Consider the following 23,627-nt stretch of genomic DNA (forward strand, 5'->3'; position numbering starts at 1 on the left):
TATTTTGATGTATTGGCTCAGTCACATGTCACAGCCCCACGTGTACGCGGGTGTGTTCCTTTCGTTGGTTTGTTCGTTCGTTCTTTGCCCATTTCTATACTATTGCTGCACAGCTTTCCTTCCTGGTAGTACCAGTCTGCCCCACGTCCTTCTTCTCTCAGATCTCCTTGATTGCTCTCGTATTTCTGCCCTTTGAATATAATCAACATGCCAGGTTGTCCTGCAGAAATCCCCCAGAGATTGTGTTCGGAATTGTATTAAACGTATAGGTCCCTGTGTGGAGAATTGCAGTGCTGGTTCTTTCCGTTTGGCAGCATGGCATCTGCTTGTTCACCTGGGCCTTCCCTTACGCGTTTCAGTAAAGTTTTATAATTTCCTCCACGGAAGACTTCGGTGGTTTGTTGAAGGCACATTTCACTCCTTCGCCTACTATCCCCTTCTTTTTCAAATAAAGACTGTTAGTATTCTACAATATAAGTTTTAAAAGTCTTTCATCCAGTCCTCCAAAGAGGTTTTATTGGCATTATTATGATTTAAGTTCTATTAAATTTCTGGAACAATGTAAATGGATTGACGTCTTGTTACCAGTTCTTCCCATCTGGGGGGTGTGGTTTGTCTGGTCATTCATTCGTGACTTGATCTAGTCACCATTTCAAATTGTCCCTGAAAGGGACGTGTATAATGCTGAAAGGAAAAACACCCTCTCACACTGATGTCTGACCTTCACTGTCCTTGTTTTCAGGCGGTCTCAGCATTGGTGCAGCCCTTGGGGGTGTGTGCGGAGTACCTCAATTCCTCGGTGGTTCAGGTAAGACAGGCCACTTTACATTTGCTTCAGAAGGTGACCTAACACATACAGACAGTAATAATTACCTTTTTATCAGTTGGTCAGAATTGTGCCCTATTTCTTTTCCTTGTTCAGATTAGCTATTTTTCTAATAAAAATACTCTCAGAAAATAACGAAAAAATAACTCAAGGTAGAGGAGACTTCTAATATTTAAAAAGATGATTTACCTTTTCAGTTTATCATTTTATCAAATATTTTTCTAATAAAAATACTCTCAGAAAATAACGAAAAAATAACTCAAGGTAGAGGAGACTTCTTTTTTTTTTTTTTTTTTTTAAATTTTTTTTTCATCGTTTTTTATTTATTTTTGGGACAGAGAGAGACAGAGCATGAACGGGGGAGGGGCAGAGAGAGAGGGAGACACAGAATCGGAAACAGGCTCCAGGCTCCGAGCCATCAGCCCAGAGCCTGACGCGGGGCTCGAATTCACGGACCTCGAGATCGTGACCTGGCTGAAGTCAGACGCTTAACCGACTGCGCCACCCAGGTGCCCCGGTAGAGGAGACTTCTAATATTTAAAAAGATGATTTACCTTTTCAGTTTATCATTTTATCAAATAGAATTTATATATGATTGCATGTATTTTTGTTTCCTTATCTGTAAAATAGGCGACATATATCCCAACCCCCTTCCCAGGATTGTTTAAGGATTCAGAGCCATTATGTATTAAATGAGATCAGTGTTGAACAACCCACTGGGCTTCCTTGCTAGCTAAGTCACTGCTGAATAACAGCTTAACATCGCGTCTTGTCTGATCTCCTGTCCCTGCAGGTTGTAAGTCAACAGGCCATCAAAGAGTCAAAGCTGTGCATGTCAGTTTTCTAGTGCTTAAGGCCTATTATACTTTCTTGCTTCCTTTCCATCTCAGTTGACAGGTTTTACTGAATAAAGTGTCACTTTGAAATACCTTCATTTTTTATTTTCTTTGTAAATAGGTCTGTGAAACCTGTAACTTTCCCAGAGATTTTTTTTAAAATCCCTATAAATGTCTTTGAAAGCATAGAGTCCTTTGGGAGCAGTGTTTTTGTATGCACTGTTCCTTCTTGCTAATATCTCATTTTAACAAGGGAGATACGATTTTTTTAGTAGTTCAGGAAATTTCTACCATTTCTAAGTGTTAAATGCTTTCTTTAAATGTCAGAGTAATCCTGCAAGATTTTTACATGAAATCAGATGGTGGGCTATTTATGTATTTCTTCATTCTGGATATTGAGCTCATTAGAAACATTTTATGTTCTTTCACCTTATTAAACATATAATCATTAATTTTATAGTTGAAACACTAAGATATAAGAGGCAAAATTATTTGACTTTTTAATAATTTAATAATAAATACTAATAATTTAATAATTGGCTTTTTAATCATCAGGGCCAGGATTGGATTTTTAAATGCTCTCTACCCATGCATTGCCTTGTGGAAAGAGATTTAGCATAAATGTTCTAGCTTCTAATTAATATTAAATTCTTTAGAAATTCTAAGTTTTAGAGATGCCTGGGTGGCTCAGTTGGTTAAGCGTCCAACCTTGAGTCAGGTCATGATCTCACAGTTCATGGGTTCGAGCCTTACATCAGGCTCTGTGCTGACAGCTCAGAGCCTGGAGCCTGCTTCGGATTCTGTGTCTCCCTCTCTCTCTCTGCCCCTCCCTCCCTCCCTCCCTCGTGTTCTGTCTCCCTCTGTGTCTCTCTCTCAAAAATGAATAAAGACTAAAAAAAATTAACAAAGAAATTCTAAGTTTTAGATAAATAAGCACAGCAGACTTCAAAAAGTAAAAAGTATTGAATTTCCAACCAAAGCATATTTGACTGCTTCAAATTAGCCAACCTTCAATTTACTCAGCAATATATTCATGCTCTGAATTTATTCTCATACCATGTTCACATCGTATTACCTGATGTAAATTAACAACGGTCTCTACCACTTGCCCCTTGTATGCTTTGGAAGACATATGTAACATCTGTGTTTTGGCCTTCTTGTCTATAAAATGGTGATCATGCCCTTTGAGCTGCAGTGAGAAGTGAGCCGGGGGGTGCCACTGACGAGAACAGCACTGCTTGCCTCCTACCCTAGCAGCCCCCAGTCTTCCCTGGACAGGGGACGCAGGCGTAGAGGAAGAAATCCCAGTTGGATAATCGCCTGGTGTCATTTTAATTCTTTGCTAATGTCTTCTTGGCTTTGACAGCCATATGCTGTCTATCTTCTCTTGTCACCAGATAAGTTTTTAAAAATTATTTTACTTAGTTGGAAGTGAGCATTTAGACCTAGCTAGTATTTTCCTCCTCCTCATGTAATATTTAGAGTTAGTTATCTGATCATGCTACCATCCCGGAGCTATGTGTTGTAGGAGTCTCGTCTGTAGGCCTCATTTATATCAGCACACAAAAATAGTGCATATCACAGCATTTTTTTTTTCGTGGTCTGTGCTTATATGCAGTTGTTAAAATCAACCACCAAATATTTACTTTATTACAGAAATAATACCTACTCATGCTTCATGTTTTAAAAGTTAGTTTATGTGTCTTTGGTTGCTCTTTGAAAGGACCCTTCTGAGATAGTGATGACAGGGATTGCACCCATGTGGTATTAAAGGAGCTGGGGCATGGAGTCGGGTATGGGCCTACTTGGGATGGTAGGAGCTAGCTAGCTATGGGGCTCTGGGTACTAGAATTGAGATCCTTCCGTTGCACTCTGTCCTTTGTGAAGTGTGAATGAAGAAGTGTCTGCTCTCTAGCTCTGGGGCAGAATCCGGAGTCTTTATTAACCGCAGCACGTCTTTTCTGCAGCCGATGCTAGACCCAGTCATCCTCACTGCGATCCAGGATGTACGGAGCGTGGAGGAAAAGGACCTCAAAGATAAGGTAAATCCCGTCTCCAGACAGGTAGGCCCCAGAGCCTGTTAGTCCTCAAAGCACAGCCAGGACTCGGGGTTCACACACCATCGTTCTTTGGATTCTGGTCATATACAACTCACATCAAGTTCATTTTACATTTTCTAACCAAGAAATGCTTTTTGTAAAGCATCAGTATTCTGAAGCACCAGGTTGGCATTAAATCAATAGAGTGATTATAGGGTTCTCAGTAAGTGATACCATTCAGAATTTTACTAACGTGTTGATTTAGAGAGTATTCTAACAGGTATAGCATTGAAGAAGCTTTTAAATAATTCAGTACTACAAGCTTATCCAAAGTTGTTTAAAGTAATTTTAGCATTTAAGTTTAACAGTCTTTATTTTGTTGACCTTGGAATTCTCACAGGATCCTTCCCTTTGCTCACCTGTGTGCTAACTTTTGTTTAGAAGCAAACTAGTTAATTGACCATATGGAGTATGAGATACCACCAACCATTGCTGTTGAAAATGTCCCGTACTCCCGTGTCTGAATTGGGAGCAAAACGTTCTCATGGCTCCTTTTCTGTTTGTGTGTGCTTTGAATAAAAGAGATTGGTTAGCATCCCCGAGCTCTTGTCTGCCATCAAGTTACTCTGCATGCGCTTCCAGCCGGATTTGGTGACCGTGGTGGATGACCTTCGATTAGACATCCTACTGCGCATGCTGAAGTCGCCACATTTTAGCGCTAAAATGAATTCCCTCAAAGAAGTAAGTTTTGTATTTGTTTGTAGAAGACTTAAAGCACAGACGCTTTAAGTTCTGCCAGAACTTGCGGTCATTAATATCAGAATGTTGAGAAATGAAGCAGAATAATTTCTTGTAATCGTACAAAAAAGAGGTAACAGTGATTGTATATAAAATGGTATCTGTGTTCGTAATTGTTAACGCGATCTTCCTACATGTGTTACATTCAAAATTCATTCTCTGAAATATTTGGAAATATTTAGTGTTTTTGTGAAATTGCCCAGAGAGTACCCTTGTTGGCTCCATATTCTTTTTTTTTTTTTTTTAATTTTTTTATTTATTTTTGAGAAAGAGAGAGACAGAGCACGAGTGGGGGAAGGGCAGAGAGAGAGAGAGAGAGAGACAATTCAAAGCAGGCTCCAGGCTCTGAGCTGTCAGTACAGAGCCCCATGTGGGGCTTGAACTCATGAACTACGAGATCATGACCTGAGCTGAAGTCAGATGCTCAACTGACTGAGCCAGCCACGTGCCCCGGCTCCACGTTCTTTTTAAAGAGACATCAGGAATAAGTAGTCTGTTAACTTATTACAGTAACTGGCCTTTGATACATTTTGGCTAATTATCAGACTACATTGCAACACTGTAAAAGTCACAGGGTATGTATACATATATATGAAGATTTTGATTGTGCATATTTGCGCTGGATTCTGTCACAATAATCCTGTCTTCTTAGGTAACCAAACTAATAGAAGATAGCACTTTATCCAAATCTGTGAAGAATGCTATAGATACAGACAGATTGTTAGATTGGCTGGTTGAAAACTCAGTTCTGTCCATTGCACTGGAAGGTAAGTTGCTTTTTAAAAACATATTTCTTAACACGTAGTTGTAAGTGATGTATTTTTATATCAAAGAAAGGTGTGAAAATGTTGTTTTGACTGTATTAGCCTTTAAATCTGGTAGCGAGTTAATATTGCTTTGAATTAATAGAATCGTATTTAGAAAGTCAATGTTCACTGAATCTGTCTGCCTCTTGGGTGTTTCTTCCCTTAGGCAACATAGACCAAGCACAATACTGTGATCGTATAAAGGGGATTATTGAACTCTTGGGCAGTAAATTGTCTTTAGATGAACTTACTAAAATTTGGAAGATACAGGTAAGTTGATCAGAATTATTTTTGCCTTTTTCTGACATTTCTGTCAGAAGGAGAGGGAAGGAGAGTGGTGAACAAGCAGGGAAATGGGTCTTGTATCCTGCTTTAGTCAAAGCGGAGCTGCTCCAATCTGTTTTGCAGTTCAGGGCTTCTGCTAAGATTGTATATGTGAAAAAGGATTGCACTACTCAGAAGATGTAAAACTACCCAGCTAGTCTAGTCTTCTCATGTCTCAGATTGAAAAAAAATGAAAAGCTTTACCACAGGCCACACAGCGGTTAGGAATTATATGTCTTTTGTCTGTCAGTCTCCTGTTCTTTTCACTGTGTTTGCTTATCTATGTTCATGGATAGGTGTTTCCTGTTCAGTTCTGTTAAATGAGGATGAAAGTAACACTGAGTTTACAGACCTCAGCTTACCAGGACCCTCAGCAGCTGTGACAGAGTCAGCCACACCCTTCATTTTCTTTTTCCTTTGCTCTGTTAATATCCATTTGACTCATTTTCCTCCCACTTTTCTGGCACCCTCTTCAAGTCTCCTTTACTAACTTATTCTCTTCTACTTTGTAAATGTTAGTTTCTTTCAAGCCTTAGTCCTTAGCCCTTTCCTCAGTGTATAATTTTCCATTAAGCAGTTTCCTCCACTCCTGTGGCTTTGACTGCTTTTGGATGCTGCTGACTCTCAGAATTCTGTCCCTAATCCATACCTCTTCTTGGCCCTCCAGTGCAGTGTATGTAAATGTACATGTAACTCTTGTGCCTTCATGCATGCCATCTTGTAGGCGTCTCAAATCCAGTATGTCAGTACCTAGTCCTTTTTTGGTCTGTTTCAGTAATGGTGTTAGCCTTCATCTAGTTGCCCAGCCAGAAAGAGGCCCGGAGCTCACCTCGACTGTACCCTCTTAGACATCGTATCAGTCAGAACCTGGTCAAGAAACAGAAGCCTCGCTAGGTGTCTCAGAGGGAAGTGGATACTGGGGGTTGTTGACAAAGGTGTTGCTAGGGGGGAAGAGCAAAAGAGAGAAGCAGGAATGCTGGGGGAGCAGAGTGGGGAAAGGGCATACAAAGTGCAAGGAAAGGAATCTGCTTTTGGAGATGCTTTCGCTGCAGATGCCGGGATTGCCCGTGAGCCTGGCACCCCCAGCAGGGCTCCTGGAAGCCCGTGCTGCCACCAGGGCCAGCACCTGCGTCCAGTCCCTGAGCACAGAGCAGTGCCTCTTTCTTCCCCCTGCCTTCTCATCTCCCCGCAGTGCCTCCCCTGGGCAGGACCTAGCGGGAGCATAGCTAGTAGAGGAAATGTGATTGGCAGTCTGGCAGCCTGGCAGCAGGGAGCAGACTCTAGAACGTTAGGTGCAGGACTGACAGAAAACCATCCTGGGTCCTACAGATCTTACTTCCCATGTCCACTTTCGTTGATTGAATACCCTCACAGAATGTCCTGAGTGTAAGTTGTGAGTCCACATAAGGCTAAAGATTAGAGATCATGATGGATACAATGTATATCCCTACTGCATGCGGTGAATGTTTGTATATGGCAGATACTGGAAAATTCTTGTGGAATTGACTCTAAAAAAGTCCCTGCCTTTCAAGTCCTCCACATGGTGAGCAGTGAGGCATGATGGAGTCATGGTTGAGGTCATAAAGTGAGTTTCAGCCATAAGGACAGCCACAGGACCTACATCTCTGAAGCAGAAACTTACTGCCCAAGGAATAAATAGCTATTCATTGAAGTTACAATGTATCTATGAGCAAAATAGAAAAGGAGGTAAAGACTCCCCTCAGCCGGAAGTGAATGTAAAGTCCTGAAATCAATTTGAATCTTTATTTGCCAGTCGAAAATACTTTGCACTCCCGTTGAAGTAAATATGTCAGATTGAGCACTTAATTGTCATCTTTTGAAAGATTTAATACTGCTAGGAATTTAACCAAGGCCAACTGATGGCCATTAACAAGGGTCCCTTCCTTTAGTTTTGCCAGTATTCTCATGCAAGGGAATGCCAATGAAACTAGAATCAGTTTATCTTTATTGCTGTTTTGCTTTCCTCTTCTGTCAGTTGCAGGAGGGGGGGATGGGAGGCTGAGGTTTTTTCCAAGTTCCAGGACTTAACTTGCCCCCCATGTTTCCTTTTCCAGTCGGGACAATCATCTACTGTGATCGAGAACATCCATACTATTATTGCTGCAGCAGCTGTCAAATTTAATTCAGATCAGCTTAATCATTTGTTTGTTCTCATTCAGAAGGTACGTGTCCAGTCAAACGTGCTAGCTTTTTAAGTTTTTTCTAAAAGAAGCTTCCCCCTCTAAGCTGGAAGCATCTAAACATACACTCTTCTTGCTTTATCGAACCTTTCTAGCTCAGGTGTAAACTTTCTGCATATTTTGCCGGTTTGATACAATTGGATTGTCTTGCCTTTTCCCTTCCGCAGAGCTGGGAGACGGAAAGCGATAGAGTAAGACAGAAGCTGTTGAGCCTGATTGGACGAATAGGCCGGGAAGCTCGCTTTGAGACCACATCTGGAAAGGCAGGAGGATGAAATTAATCTTTCCAGCTCCACATACTTTATGCGGTTGTTCGTGCATGTGTGGGCTCATCTTGTGTGGTGTTATTGTAGGTGTTAGATGTACTCTGGGAACTGGCCCATCTTCCGACCCTGCCCAGTAGCCTTATCCAGCAAGCCCTGGAGGAGCACCTGACGATCCTGAGTGACGCATACGCGGTGAAGGAAGCAATCAAGAGAAGCTACATCATTAAGTGCATAGAAGATATTAAAAGGGTTGGTCTTACCTTCGACCTCCTTTTGTTGTCAGAGCACCAGTAGCATTGTCTGAGTAATTAGGACCCAATGAATTTCTTAGCCTATTATGTAAATCAAATGTGCGACCTGGAAACTCTTACCTTAGAGTCCAAGATTTGGAAATTGTAGGTACTACTTCTACCAAGTCACTTACATTTCTCTCAAAATTCATTTCAGCCCGGAGAGTGGTCAGGTTTGGAAAAAAACAAGAAGGACGGATTCAAGGTAAGACTTTTCACATGGAACCGCCCAAAAGGTATACTAATTTAATAATTTCTTTTAATAAGTGTTTTGGTGTTTCTTTGAGTAATGCTCAGAAACTGCCGTCTATTCACAAATCCAAGGTCACGTTCACAGGGTAGTTTTATTATTTTCATAAAATTACAAGACCTTTAACTTAGTTTCTTCTTTTGTAAACTAAATGTGAAGTGTGCACCGTTTTAGTGAGTCCAATGGATTCTGCATAAATACCATGCCCATTTTTCTGCCATGAGGGAGAAGTGGAGAGTGGGAGAAGAAAGAGAAGGGAAGAAGGAGGTTCATTCAGTGCTGGCACATAGTTGTTGTTCAGGTGCCTAGTTCAGAGGTGTTCATAAAGTGATTCCTTGGTGAGTCTTGCTGCTAGGACCCAATACTAGGAGGCAGGCGTAGGCGGTGACAGCCAATGGGGCCACTGCTCTGGGAGCCCTTTGCCTCAGGGCTCCGGCCTCCAGCCTGCTGGGCACCTAGGGGCTGCCCTTTGAAAGCATGGTTAGCAGAGTAAGCAGTGATGACTGTAGCTCTCCCGTCCCTGCAGTGCTTAGACATCCAGTCTGTGCTCCGGAGGGCTGATCTTGGGGTGGCTCCTTGGAGCGACCTCCCCTGTTGCGGCAGGACCCCCACCCCCCACCCCCGCCCCGCCAAAGCAGTGCCCTCCTCTAGCCGAGGCCCTTGGGTTGCCCAGACCAAATGGAAAGCCTCATAACAGGAGGGATTTCGTTTTATTGTAACATAAAAAAAGGTTTTGGTGAATGTGGCTTAGTAATTTCATTGGCTAAACATTTTTCTTGGCTTTCATTAATAAGTGTTTCTTTAAAGGTTCTTGAATACTGCTAATTTTCATTGGTATATTCAGAGACTCTTAGCTCTTGTTAAGAGGCCGTGGTGATTCAGTGAGCTTTTATTAAGTTATATTTGGTCATAAAGTTTAGTTAGGGACACGTAAGAACTTTGTGTTTTAGATTTCTAATGCCGAAATGTGATCAGGTGAATTTTCTACATATAACCTAGCCTTAGAGATTTTCAAAAAGTCACTCACAAACTGGAGGTGATGATGCTCAGGTTTTAAGGAATTGTTCCTTTAATTCAACAACATTGCTCTCGCTCTCAGATACAGTGTGAATTTTTCCAGTTCTCTCAGCTTAGCAATTCAGATACTTTGTTGCAGTCTCTGTCTTTGCGGTTGACCCTCATCCAGAGTGAGTTGTGTGAGGAGTTCAGACCCTTCCCTAGTAGTAGCAATAGCAAGACAAAAAGGTATCTGTAGACAAACAGTCTTGTCTTCTCAGCAGCAGATACATTTCTCTATAAATCTGAGGGTCCCAGCTCAAGGGACTTTTTCCTGCCTCCAGGGAAATGGCTTTTGAACCCAACACCCCTTTCCCGCCGCCTGCTCCTTCCTCGCCGTGGCTCAGCATGACTTCGCTCTTCTAGTCGTAGCGTCGGTGCCTCTTTGTTGCCCCTCTTTGCGGTCACCTCATTCATGCCTGTTGTTTTATAACAAAGCTCAAGTCACGTGGCGATTTTTGGAGTCATTTTGTGAGACTTGAAAGGAGTGCCCTTCCGTTTTTATTTCCCACTGCTCCCAGTTAAAGAAATTCTGATGTACCATGATTTCATTCCAAATAATACCTTGCGTTTACATAGCACTTTTCAGTGGACTGAGTGCTCTCGCACATTCGCTCTGAAAGTACACATGGCTGAGGGGGGCAGCGGGAAGATCAGAGCCCCCTGGATCTGGCTCCAGGCAGGGGGGTGAGTTATATCCTGCCACTAAAGGTGTTTTTCTATGCTATGCCCTTTCCTGCCAGGCAGCAAGGTGGGCTGACTGGGGATTATGTCTCCCTGCCAGGCTACACAGAAACTAAGCAAAGGGTAAGACAAGATCACCCACCTCTTACTCCCCTCCCACCCTCAGCTACCTCTGTTCCCCCAACTGATTCCCCTTCCCTCTGCTTTTGACACTTTTAAAATTCCCAGATTCCACTGTTGTGTTCGGAAGTTCCGACCCTTATTTCTTAACTTTATTTCTGTAGATTCTGCCAGGATACCTACCCTTGGCTCCCTTGGTCCTCTTTCCTTTGCTTCCTTTATACCTTCCACTGTTTACCCCCAACCCTCTCCCTCTTATTTCACTCCTTTTCTCCCTTCAATTAAAAATTTAAATGTACGCATCCAAAAAAAAAAAAAAATCACTGAGCCAAAAAAGTCGTTTTTACTCAAGTAGCAGTGTTTGGGTATTCCCTAAGTCATTCTCTTCAGCACCACCCCTGCCCCCCAGCACAGTGCCTGGCAGCTTCTAGGTGGATGCCCGCCCCTTCCTCTTATTCCGCCCCTTCACCCTGTGAGGACACTAAAATCATTACTTACCCAGAGTGGAGTGGCCTCTACTTGCCAAAGCACGTAATTCAAAGCAAAAGTAGCAAGATGTCCTCAGTACAGCCTCACAGTGATGTGGTTAGCACAGGAGGAAATACTTTTTTAAAAACGTCCTCCCATGCAAAAATGTGTGCTTTGAATCTAGGGTAAATGGCTAGGTCTGGAAAAAGAAGACAGATGAGAAAGGGGGGATGTTCAGCTTTGAGAAGAAAATTCAAGAAAGAATATGAAAGTGTTCTTTAGAGACTTAGATTGCGATAGAGAAGTTTGATCCCACCGACTTTTTATGTCTCCCAAGAAGTCGCGGGAGGCCTGTTTCAATATGAGAGAGCAGTGAACTTTCCGTGAGAAGTCGGCGGTAGAATGCACTGTCTCCTCATCACGGGAAGCACTAGGAGACTAGCCGTTAAACCAGAGTGACTGAGGATTTAGGCATAGGTTTGCAGGCTATACCAATTGACTTTGAAGGCTTCATCTGATATTGAGGTCTAATTTGGACATACCGTTACCGCCTACTTATGAAATCTCAGCTCCATTACCAGGCATTATCAAATGTGCTCATTTTAATTGTTCACCGTAGTCTCTTGCCCTTTTGGTAAGCGGAGAAAAATAATTTAAATTTTTCTTGTAACTGAGCAACATCATGTCGTGGATATGATGGAATAAATAACATCTTTCCTGTTTGCTAAACTTTAGAAAGGCCATATCAGAAATACTTTTTAAATTCCAATTTTATTTGATTTCCTGAATTTTATTGGATGGTGAGCTACTTTCAAAGGATGATTTTCTATGTTAAATAAAAATATTCTAACCATAATTAACTGAAATCGTCCTAAGACTGCTTTTTAATATATCTGATTATTTGCTAGAGGGTTCATATTTATATCCTCATGTTTATAATCCTTTTGGTAGGTATAAGTTTGGACTTAAGCCTTAGGGTTTTAATCTTTGTCATTTTGCAACTCTTCTGTTTTAGCACAAATACGTAGGTGGTCTTGCAAACAGTTGGCCTTTAATATGTACCTTATTTCTCTGATTCTAAGATGCCAGTGACTGCAACCCGCATCACAGATTTCGTAAGTTGCAGAGAAGGAAAAAAGAAGCTCCATTTTAGTTTTACCATTCTTTAGTTTAAATTCACACTCAAGAGTTTGCATCTAAGCCTCTTTCTGACCAGTCTGTACGGCTTCACTGGCACAGTGCTTTTCATTATCTGGTAGTGACTTTGACCTCCGTAAGAATGACTGTATCCTTCTGAGGCATGTTAAAGACTATGGAATTTTGTGTCCTTGTCCTTTTTTGTAAAACTCAAGCTGCTTTTTCCTTAACTGAGTCAAGTTGTGTGTACTACAAGATAAACAGCTTCTCTTGAATTTTGGGTGCAACCTTCGGACAGAGACATTTAGTGGTGGGTGACACGGCCCTTCACAGGGTACGAGTCTGTCACACCAAATTCTCCTGGCGTTGAGACTGAGACCACTGGCAGGATTCTTTGCTTTTGAGTTGACAGACACGACAGGCTAATCCTGTTCCATCGTAGTGTCATCTCTTTGACAGTTTAAGTAACAAATTTGTGATCTAAATTCAAGTTAAGAAGCCATCCTTGTTTGGTGCTACATATATGAGGTCACAACTAACATGACGGGTAGACGAACAAGTAGATACCTTTCATATACAGCTAGGGGTGCACGTACGCAGGTAAGGACAGCTGTGTCAAAACTTTCTCCCCCCCTAGTGGCTGCTCAGTTACTTTTGACAAAATTGTAAAAAGTGTCAATTTCAGAAATGTTGAAATTTATAAAACCTGTATCTTAGAATCCAGGAAATACGGTATTTGCGATTGGTTGGCTGATCTCCAAGAAGACCAGTCTTGTTTTGGGCAATAGCTCGCTCTCGTTTACATATTCAGTAGTATGCTGTTTTTCTGCCAAAGACAGAAAGTAGGTTTTTTCAGAAGTATTTTCTGCCCCATAAAGGTCTTCAGGTTACTGAAAGACGTGAAGAAGCAAGAAGGCTTTGAAAACGAAAGCAAAATTCAGCCTTGAAAATAAAGGCTAAGGACCTAAAACTTGTACTCAGTTTTTTAGACACTTAATCGATTATTTGATTAATAGTGTTAAACTGACAGCCTTCCAAATTTTACAGATCTCTTAATTTGAAAGCTGTTCTATATTAGAGAGCAGTTCTGTTTTTAAAGATTATTTCACGAACATCAGACTTTTCAGATACGTACTACGAAGATCTGGATTGTTCTGTACCAGTTTCAGAAATAACGTTTGAAAGTGTTTCTGAAAAATACAAAGTACAAATGTAAAGTGGCTGTAATAATTAATAAAAATTGAATTCTCTCTTGCAAAATTGTTTTAACTAGGAGATATAAGCAGGTCATGAGTATTTTCTTGAATATATAGACCACTATCAGTGTCTTGATCATATCATTGGTATCTTAATCATATAATTGTAGAAAATCATACTTCTATACCATTTTCCTCACCAGCCAGTCCAGTATTATCCAAGTTAAACTTTGCCCGTCAGTTCATTTGATCATGTCAACATGTCCTAGCAGCCTGTGCTACTTAATCTATCCTCTGAAATTGCTAATCCCTTGTCGTCTGTTTTTTGCTGATGTACCCTATACATTTACTGTCACTTCACATCCACTCCTGTTTGCAGTTCTTGGCCTTAGGAAATTGCATGCGGAATAAGAAGTTGAAGACTGACTTACGAGTGCATGGAGATGAGCTGTAAATGAGCAGTGTGGACAGAAAAATAATAGAATGTCTAGCATCAAACCTAATCGACTTGGGAAATTTTTATAGCTAATAAATTTTGCCTGCCATTTATTTCTAGATGTAACTCATGTAACTTCTTTTTAACTCTAGTCGTCTCAGCTTAATAATCCCCAGTTTGTGTGGGTGGTGCCAGCCTTGCGTCAGCTCCACGAGATCACCCGCTCGTTTATAAAGCAGACCTATCAAAAGCAAGACAAGGTAAGAGAGCAGCTATATTTGATCAGCATACAATTCTGCCTACTTACACAACTTCTCTAATAACAAAACATAAATAAAATGGCTGAGTTGTCAAGTCACTATTTTACATCTTTATGATTATTAAAACAGCTCATTTATATTCTTTAATAATCTTGAGTTCAAACATCATTCTGCTTTCATTTCTACAAGAGCTCTTCTTTTGCAACATCCTTGATTCATTTCCTTTTTATTTCCTTAATTGATTGACATGATTATGCCAGTTTTTAAAAGGCTGAATGGTATTTTAGAACTGTGTTCGAAAAGATTTAAAGACATTTGATCTCAGGAAGATGAGATTGTTTAAAGGACCCAGAGCTTCTTCAGTGTACGAGACTTGGGAGGAAAGACCTGAAAAGTACGCAAGAAGCGAAAAGATTCTTTTCTGAAACCCGTCTTTTAAAAAAAAGAGAGAATGTCTCTAGAAGCAGAACATTAGCAGAGAAGTTTATGAGTTCCCTAGTAAGTGCACATACTAGATGATTTTGTTTGCTTTTGTGTAGGGAATGAATCCTCAGTGAAGCAATCCTCAGATTTGCAGTCCCTCACTAGGGCTACGTGCTGACGCGGAAGCTTCTGCTAAACTCACAAAACGACTGCAGAGTCTCATGCCATTTTTCTTTTTGTTGTTTTTTGCCAAGAGCATCATTCAAGACTTGAAGAAAAATTTCGAAATCGTGAAGTTGGTGACCGGAAGTTTGATAGCTTGTCATCGACTTGCAGCCGCTGTGGCTGGACCCGGAGGCTTGACTGGTTCCACGCTGGTGGATGGCCGATACACTTACCGGGAGGTATCCGGAGCTGTGCTTTCGTGTCGCGCTTTACAGCATCCGTTTGGCTATTTGCGCGCGAACTATAAACACGATACCGGTAGGGTGTCGCGCTAAAGAGGTGGCATGAGGTTTCTTTGTAGCGATGGAGCAGTTTTATGTTTTGACTATAACCATTTTAAACAAATTTTTTTTTTAATTAATTTATTTTTTTAACGTTTATTTATTTTTGAGACAGAGACAGAGCATGAACGGGGGAGGGTGAGAAAGAGGGAGACACAGAATCTGGAACAGGCTCCAGGCTCTGAGCTGTCAGCACACAGCCTGACGCGGGGCTAGGACTCATGGACCGCAAGATCGTGACCTGAGCCGAAGTTGGCCACTCAACCGACTGAGCCACCCAGGCGCCCCAACTATAACCATTTTAAAATAACAGTTTAGGAAGTTGTTATTTGTGGGCGAATCATTCAGCAAATCACCTTAGAACTGCATACGATAAAGTGATAAAGATGACCATGTTTCCTCTGCCTTTCATATGAAATGATAATGGTCTATGCTGTGGAGAACTGCTTTCGTTTTTCAAATCAGTTGATTAGTAATATTGTTTTTAAAAATTAGAAAAAAAACTTAACCAGTGTTTGCGGTATTTCAGTTTGAGGTTACGGAGATGATATTTTACTGCCATCCAACTTGACTAGAAGTTGTAACAGACTTGAAGTAGTTTCCACTGTATCGTGCTGTTAACAGATGTCTCGCTTTTATTTTACCCTAAATTATATGTGCAAGCGTTAGGTAGAATTCTTGTTTTAATTTTTAAAAAGTGTGTTTTAATTTTGCTTTTGCGTAGGAATGCCTGGAGTTAACTAATCAGCATTACTTCTTTTTGCAGTATTTAGAGGCCCATCTAAAATTTCTAGCATTTTTCTTGCAAGAAGCCACTCTGTATCTGGGTTGGAATCGTGCCAAGGAAATCTGGGAGTGTCTTGTGACTGGCCAGGATGTTTGTGAATTGGATAGAGAGGTAAGAAGATGGTAGTGTGGCTAAAATAAGGCAGAGGTGGGGCTTCTATAGTTTACCTTTTTTATGGGTCTCATATCGTCGATTCTAAATGCTTCTCAATTTGCTAAGCACACATTTATGCTGATCGGCCAGGAGCTGTAAGTGCTGAAAAAATACATTATATGATATATATCTATGACATAAACGTATGAGTTCGGTAATTTTTATACCATTCTGGACAAAACCAAATTGAGCCGAAAGAGCACAGCTGAAGAATTCTCGGTATGTCTTATAATTTTTCTCCCTCCCATGGAACTAATTTCAAGTTACCAACCAAGAACTTTGAGTTCCTGCAATGATGTACGGCAGAAGCACAAACACAAACTTCTTTGTTGTATTCTAAACACAAAGAAGAATAAATGCCCAGACAGATTTTTTTCTGACTATAATTAAACAGCTGAAAATAGATTAAGCCAGGAGCAGAACACCTGACTTGGCGTATTGTAACGATGAATTGTGTGCTCATCTCCGTTTGCAGAGTTGTAACTACTTCCTAGGATTGTTGAAAGGACTGAATAAATGCCCGTGCCCAGCACAGCGGCTGGCACACAACAAGGCTTATGAATAAACGTTAGTGGGCAAGCCCAAGTCTAACCTTCATTGAACAGTAGGAGTGTATATTTTCATTATCTGAGGGAAGGGCTGCTAGGAACTGCTTTATTTGGCTCTGGCGTTCCAGGCATTTCCGTTGTCCCTGGTAATACAAATTTTTGCAGCATTGAACATAGCCTATCTTCTTTTTTTTTTTTTTTTTTTTTTTTTTTTAAATATTTTTTTCAACGTTTTTTTATTTATTTTTGGGACAGAGAGAGACAGAGCATGAACGGGGAGGGGCAGAGAGAGAGGGAGACACAGAATCGGAAACAGGCTCCAGGCTCCGAGCCATCAGCCCAGAGCCCGACGCGGGGCTCGAACTCACGGACCGCGAGATCGTGACCTGGCTGAAGTCGGACGCTTAACCGACTGCGCCACCCAGGCGCCCCAAACATAGCCTATCTTCTGTCTCCCACTTTGGAATAAGTATTTGCCTAAAATGAATTTTAGTTATAGGGTAATGTTTGTCTTAATCCACAGATGTGTTTTGAATGGTTTACAAAAGGCCAACATGATCTCGAGAGTGACGTTCAGCAGCAGCTTTTCAAGGAGAAAATTCTTAAATTGGAGTCATATGAAATCACCATGAATGGTAGGAAGAAAACTTCAAGTCTTTTTTTCTCAGTTCTTTAAGAAATGTGATTCTTTCCTTTCCCTGTAAGCCCACTTCTCAGAAGCAACTAAGCAGTCTGGATTATCCTTCTGGACTTTTCTTTATGCGTATAAAGACATATCTGTGTATACCTGTGTTTATATACACAGATTAATTCCTTTTTATGTAAATAGTATCTCGTGATTCACTTTAAATTATATGGCCTTACCATTTCAGTTGTCAAATGGTAGCACTTATCAGTATCATTCTATTTTATGGCTGAATAATATTTCATTGTATGAATGTACCACATTTTATTTATCCATTCATCACTGATGGATACTGAAGTGTTAATCACTTTTGGCTATTACTAATAACACCGCTGTAAGCATTCATGTACAAGTTTTTGTGTGGACATTAGTTTTCATTTCTCTTGGGTATATACCTAGGAGTGGAATTGAATCATATAATTAACATTTTGAAGAACTGTCAGACTATTTTGCAAAGTGGCTGCACCGTTTTATAATCCTACCAGCAACATCTGAGGGTTTCAGTTTTGTCACATCTTCACCAATCCTCGTTACTGTCTGTCGTCTTTATTCTAGCCGTCCTGGTGTGTGTGAAGTGTTATCTCGTGGCTTTGGTCTGCGTTTCCCTGATGACTAAGGATATTGAGCATCTCTTCATGTGTTTATTGACTGTTTGTCTATATTCTTTGGAGAAATGTCTGTTCGGACCTTTTGCCCATCATGAATTGGGCTGTTGGTCTTTTTATTGTTAAGTTGTGAGAGTTCTTTATATATTCTGCCTAGTGGCACCTCATCCGATAGACACTCTGCATATATTTTGTCCCATTCAGTGGGTGGTCTTTTCACTCTCTTATAGTCCTTTGAAGCACAAGAGCTCCTAATTTTGATGAGGTTCAATTTACCTACTTTTTATTTTGCTGCTCGTGCTTTTGGTACCATATCTAACAAACCGTTGCCTAATCGGAGGTCTTGAACATTTATGTCTGTTGTGTACCAAGAGTTTTACAGTTTTGGCTCTTGATATACTTTGAGTCTCTTCCTTGGTTATCTGTGTTACTTAGAGTGCATGAATTTATCTGACCTTCTGTAATTTCAGGGTTTAACTTATTTAAGACTTTTTTTGAAAATGTGAATCTTTGTGATCATCGACTGAAACGACAAGGAGCTCAGTTGGTAAGTACCTTCTTCCAAAATCTGGATAATCTGGATAGTCTAGTAAAACATGGCAAAAAAGGTGTTCTAATTGAGAGAAAACACGACCTTTTTTAAAGAATGGGCATCACCTCAACTGCGTCTTTTGCTTTGATGACAGAGCTTCTCTTAGAGCGTAACGGAGGCTCCCTTTCTGGCACAGCGACACCTCGCTAACTGCCCGGGAGAACAAAGTTGACTTCTCATCCCTCTGTGCTTCTTGCTGACCCAGGGCAGCCAGCATCCTCCTGTGGCTATGTGAATGCAGGACAGGGATAGTTTTATCGAAGCTTCCAGCTCCTCAGATCCAGTAATGGATGTGTTCCTAAAAAATAACAACATCTTAGGGCGCCTGGGTGGCTCAGTCGGTTGAGCGTCCGACTTTGGCTCAGGTCATGATCTCACGGTTTGTGAGTTCGAGCCCCTCATCGGGCTCTGTGCTGACAGCTCGGGACCTGGAGCCCGCTTCAGATTCTGTGTCTCCCTCTCTCTCTGCTCCTCCCCTGCTCACACTCTGTCTCTCTCTCAAAAAATAAATAAAAGATTAAAAAAAAATAACATCTTTCATTCTGAAGATGAATCTTCGGTTCATCATAGCGACAGGGATTTGGGGAGAAAACTTTAGGAACAGACAGTGAAGCAGGAGAATGTGAGGATCTGTCGAATGTATGCAACTTATGTTTATATTTACATGTGAACCTTAAAAAAAGAAAGGCAGTAAATAATGGTCTTTTTTAAGACCTAACTCTTTTGGTTCAAGGCCTGGCTTCGTGGATGGTACAAATTTTTACAAGATCTTGTAAGCTTGGATCCTGCCATTTGAACTGCGCTTTGGGAAGACCCGATTGAGCCTCAAGGATTATTAACCACTTCTAGCCTGGCTCTGTTTCCTTTTGAGGACAAGCTCCTGAAGCTGGTGCTCCTTCACTCCTGTGCTATTTTCTGTAACCTGCTTGGGTAGATTTCCAGCTTGGGTTTAGGAACATCTGGAGAAAACTCTCCATATCTCCCCTGGTTGCCATGGACATAGCCCAGTGTTTCTGTGGTTAGTTGTTTTTGATTTAAAATATAGTACAGTAGTGCTCTCATATGTCTTGGCTTTCGCAGCCTTAATGCATATTAAACTGAAAGGTGTGGACTTAATGATATAACAGAAAATAATTGTAATTTTGTGACCTTGGTGTGCTGTATGATTTTTTTCTTTTGAACAGTATGTAGAAAAGCTGGAATTGATAGGAATGGATTTCATTTGGAAAATAGCCATGGAATCACCTGATGAAGAAATTGCTAATGAAGCTATTCAGTTAATCATAAACTATAGTTACATTAATCTAAATCCCAGATTGAAGAAGGTGGGTATCAAAGGACAGAAGGTACTTACAGACAAAACAGAAAATTATATATATATATTTTTTGATAAGTTCTGACCTTTGGCGTGCCTGAAAATTGGCTTTTTTATTTTGATGTTTTCTCGTTACTAATGATGGCAATTAAATGTCGGACTAATTTTAATTTCCATGTACCTCTTACTTTTAGGATTCCGTATCGTTACATAAGAAGTTTATTGCTGATTGTTACACGAGATTAGAAGTGAGTGGCAAATTTTATTTAACATGTTTTTGAAATAAATGCTTTGACATTTTTCCTTTTGTAATTTTCTGTTTGAGATCATGTGTCATGTTGATATTTGTGGCTGGATTCTGTCGAAGAATTTGTCAGCCGTATTATATCGTCACAGAGGGAACAGACATTTGCCTGGATTCCCCCAGTACAGAAATGTCCTCCGTAGGGAAGCTTTGCTTCTCTTTCCACCACGTCTCCTCCCCGCTCCACCCGCCCCCCCCCTTTTGGGGTAAGGGAACTGTCTTCAGAAAACGGGCCTACTCGACATTCCACATTTCTAGTAGATTCTTCTCCCCTTTTTCCTTTTCTGCCCAGGGTTTTTATGCAAGAACTTGTTTCTCCCACCCTTGCCCATGTTTCAGCTGCGATTATATCTTAGATGCTATTAAAGGCCGTAGCAGGTGGTATTGGTTGCCTTTGTCCATTAGAAGCCTGCTGTGTGATACTATCTCACATACATTTCCAGTGCCTTGGCTCCAGCATGATGGTTAAAGCGTTAAACAGTCATTTCTGTTCTTAAGTTGTGTTTAAGTTTTTTACCTATTCCAGAAACGTAATGCTACTGCCCCCAGAGGTCAAGAAGTTAAACCTCGTGATGACGAATACATGCTTGAATCTGTGCAGGATTTTCATAGTTCTTCACCCAAATCTGTGACTTCACCCAAATCTGTCATCATAAAAAGCCATTTAAAGTATTCAAGTACCTTAATTAAATGAGGTACTGTTTAAGTATTCACATATGTAAAACAGTAGTTCTCAGCCAGGGGTTATTTTGCCTCCCAGAGAGCATTTGGCAATGTCTGGAGACCTTTCTGGTAGCAGTAGGTGGGTAGTGACTAGAAATCAGAGATGTGGCTAAACATCCTGCAAAGCCCAGGACAGCCCTCTAACAACGAAAAGCGTCCATCCAGCCCAAGGTAGCAATCGGCCCGAGGTTTGAGAAACCCTGATAATAGAATGATGGTTTCATGTTTCACAGGCGGCCAGCTCAGCACTTGGTGGCCCCACTCTGACGCATGCAGTGACCAGAGCAACAAAAATGCTTACGGCAACTGCTATGCCAACCGTAGCAACATCCGTTCAGTCTCCATATAGGTAAGTGTGCAGAAATTACAGCACGTACTCACACGATGCGTAAATACACATGTACCTGTTTGGAAAAATAACTGGCTTCTTTTTTGGTTGATTTTCCTCATTCTGTGTCATAGTTTTTGCAGAGAGTCGTATCCTGAGAAATTGCGTATTCCTGTCATACATCCCAGATCTGCATTTTTTTTCTGAAGATCCGTAGGTCATTGTCACCAGAACCAAGTAGTGGTCTGCCCCGATCCTGTGCCTACTGGACAACTTTTGTTGTTTTGTTACTTTTTTTTAAAATTTGAATTCTTTCACTTTGACTCTGTGTAAATAGGAGTAAGCTACTCTTTACAACAGACTAAAGATATACTCGTTGTGTGAAGAGTAATTTTTCAAGTTTGAAGTATGTACTTACTGAGACATAACCTGTCTCCTGGTGCCCAAATCCAGGGCACTTAACAGCACGCGCAAAATGAGACGGACGGTAATGATTAATTAAAACTGTGCATTATAATAACATCATAGTTAAAATATTATTTCCTTAAAATTAGTTTTCAATAACTTCTAACAAGAACTTAACCCCCAGATATTTGTGTTCAAACTTTGAGCTGAAGTCTCCTGTTAGATTGCCCTGTTTAGTGTCTTCAAATATTATCAGTGAAACCCGAGTTCAGTATTTGCTATAGTTCTTTGATACAGTGAGGAACATAGGTGAGTATTCAGAAACATTAGACTGAAGCATAGCTCAGATGCTACTGTGAGGTTTTCTGAGCCTTCTATTCTTAGTAAGCAGCCCCCAATCACTGATGCCCAGGAAACCTTGGCAGGTGTTCAGAACGAGGCCTGCTCTGCTGCCCTCTAAGTGATGGGTGCACGTATTGTCTCTCCCTGCTCGGAATGACTCTATGTATGTACATATGTTATTTATTTTTATTTACAGTTCTTCTTGTTTTTAAAGGCTCCCTTTAGAATAGGAATCAAAGCAATAGCCTTGCTCACATTCATCATCTTTTTTTAAATGAGTACTGTGGGGGCGCCTGGGTGGCTCAGTTGGTTAAGCATCCGACTTCGGCTCAGGTCACGATCTCACAGTTTGTGAGTTCGAGCCTCATGTCGGGCTCTGTGCTGACAGCTGGGAGCTTGGAGCCTGCTTCAGATTCTGTGTCTCCTTCTCTCTCTTCCCCTCCCTAACTTGTGCTCTGTCTCTCTATGTCTCTCAAAAAATAAATAAATGTAAAAAAATTTAAAAAAATAAAAATAAAAAATAAATGAGTACTATGTAGTGATACTAATATTAGAGAGGCTCCAATAAAATTCAACCCTCTTGGACTTTTTTTTTTTTAAATGCCAGAAAGCAGGGCACCTTGCTGGCTCATTCAGTAGAGCATGCAACTCTTGACTTCGGGGTTGTGAGTTCAAGCCCCACGTTATATATAGGGATTACTTAAAGATAAAATCTTACCCAAAAAACCCAGTTAAAATGGCGGAAAGTGATTATAGATTCAACTCATGACCTTTGCGTTCCCACATTGTTGGAAGTGTATCTTAAATAGACTCTCATTAAGAATGCATGTTAAGAGTAGGGGTACCTGGGTGGCTCAGTCAGTTAAGTGTTCAACTCTTGGTTTCAGCTCAGTTCATGATCTCATGGTTCGTGCGTTCGAGCCCTGCGTCAGGCTCTGTGCTGGCAGTGCGGAGCCTGCTTGGGATTCTCTCTCCTTCTCTCTCTGCTACTCCCCTGCTCACTCACTCACTCACTCTCTCAAAATAAATAAACTTTTAAAAAATGCATATTAAGAGTCTTTAGTTACATGTTTGTAAGATGTGGTTCATCTTTATGACCTAGGTCCTTAATGATTCATTTATCTGACAAACCAGAATAGAAATCCAATTTTGAACTATTGGATTGGGATTTCCAAACTGCAACATCTTTAAATAAGTGCGTTATTTTTCTCTCTTTTTACTAAGTGTTTTTTATTCTGAATCATTTCATTTCATATTTGACTGACTACAGAGCACAGCCACAGGATAGTTCTTAACTGTTCTTATTATAAACTGCAAACACTGTTCATAGGAGTGTATAATTTCAAAGTTGCATTTGAACCACGACATTATAGTTTCTTATTTCACTGGTTTTGAGAGAACTTCTCAGTGACCATAGTTCCACCTTTGGTGGCGGACGGGGGAAAGTTATTCTCTCATCTCTACAGTGGTCTGCAATGTTGTCTGAGATTTAATTCATTATTGAGGCACAATTAAGATAGTTCACTCAATAATTCACTTATTATAGGGGCACCTGGGTGGCTCAGTCGGTTGAGCGTCCGACTTCAGCTCAGGTCATGATCTCATGGTTCATGAGTTTGAGCCCTGCGTCGGGCTCTGTGCTGACAGCTCAGAGCCTGGACCTGCTTTAGATTCTGTGTCTCCTTCTCTCTCTGCCCCTCCCCTGCTCACGCTTTGTCTTACTCTGTTTCTCAAAAATAAGTAAATGTTAAAAAAACCCTTTTTTTTTTAAATAATTCTCTTACTATAGCATTTAGATATTCCTCAAGCTTCCCCACCTGAATAGCAAATTCTAGTTCTTGCCCGTAGCCTGAAAGAATTTAGAACTCTGTTAAATATATTTAACAGTACTATTACAGCGTATTTAACAAACTCTTTC

The 23,627-nt window shown here is 40.8% G+C and overlaps 1 protein-coding gene across 1 annotated transcript in view; it reads left to right on the top strand.

Annotated features, from left to right (window-relative positions):
* The window catches only part of USP24 (ubiquitin specific peptidase 24), a 140,904-nt gene that overhangs the window by 45,403 nt on the left and 71,874 nt on the right, over nt 1-23,627 (top strand). The window contains exons 8-24 of the mRNA XM_019449165.2: nt 743-808; nt 3,630-3,704; nt 4,284-4,442; nt 5,152-5,266; nt 5,472-5,575; nt 7,705-7,812; nt 7,998-8,093; nt 8,184-8,345; nt 8,544-8,591; nt 13,886-13,993; nt 14,671-14,820; nt 15,689-15,820; nt 16,934-17,045; nt 18,171-18,247; nt 19,477-19,617; nt 19,802-19,855; nt 20,868-20,983. Of these exons, the coding sequence (XP_019304710.2) occupies nt 743-808; nt 3,630-3,704; nt 4,284-4,442; nt 5,152-5,266; nt 5,472-5,575; nt 7,705-7,812; nt 7,998-8,093; nt 8,184-8,345; nt 8,544-8,591; nt 13,886-13,993; nt 14,671-14,820; nt 15,689-15,820; nt 16,934-17,045; nt 18,171-18,247; nt 19,477-19,617; nt 19,802-19,855; nt 20,868-20,983 (1,823 nt within the window). The remainder of the gene's footprint in view (nt 1-742; nt 809-3,629; nt 3,705-4,283; nt 4,443-5,151; nt 5,267-5,471; nt 5,576-7,704; nt 7,813-7,997; nt 8,094-8,183; nt 8,346-8,543; nt 8,592-13,885; nt 13,994-14,670; nt 14,821-15,688; nt 15,821-16,933; nt 17,046-18,170; nt 18,248-19,476; nt 19,618-19,801; nt 19,856-20,867; nt 20,984-23,627) is intronic.

The sequence above is a fragment of the Panthera pardus genome, unplaced genomic scaffold (genome assembly GCF_024362965.1).
Source record: "Panthera pardus isolate Hobbes unplaced genomic scaffold, ASM2436296v1 HiC_scaffold_11, whole genome shotgun sequence".
Classification (NCBI taxonomy): Eukaryota; Metazoa; Chordata; class Mammalia; order Carnivora; family Felidae; genus Panthera; species Panthera pardus.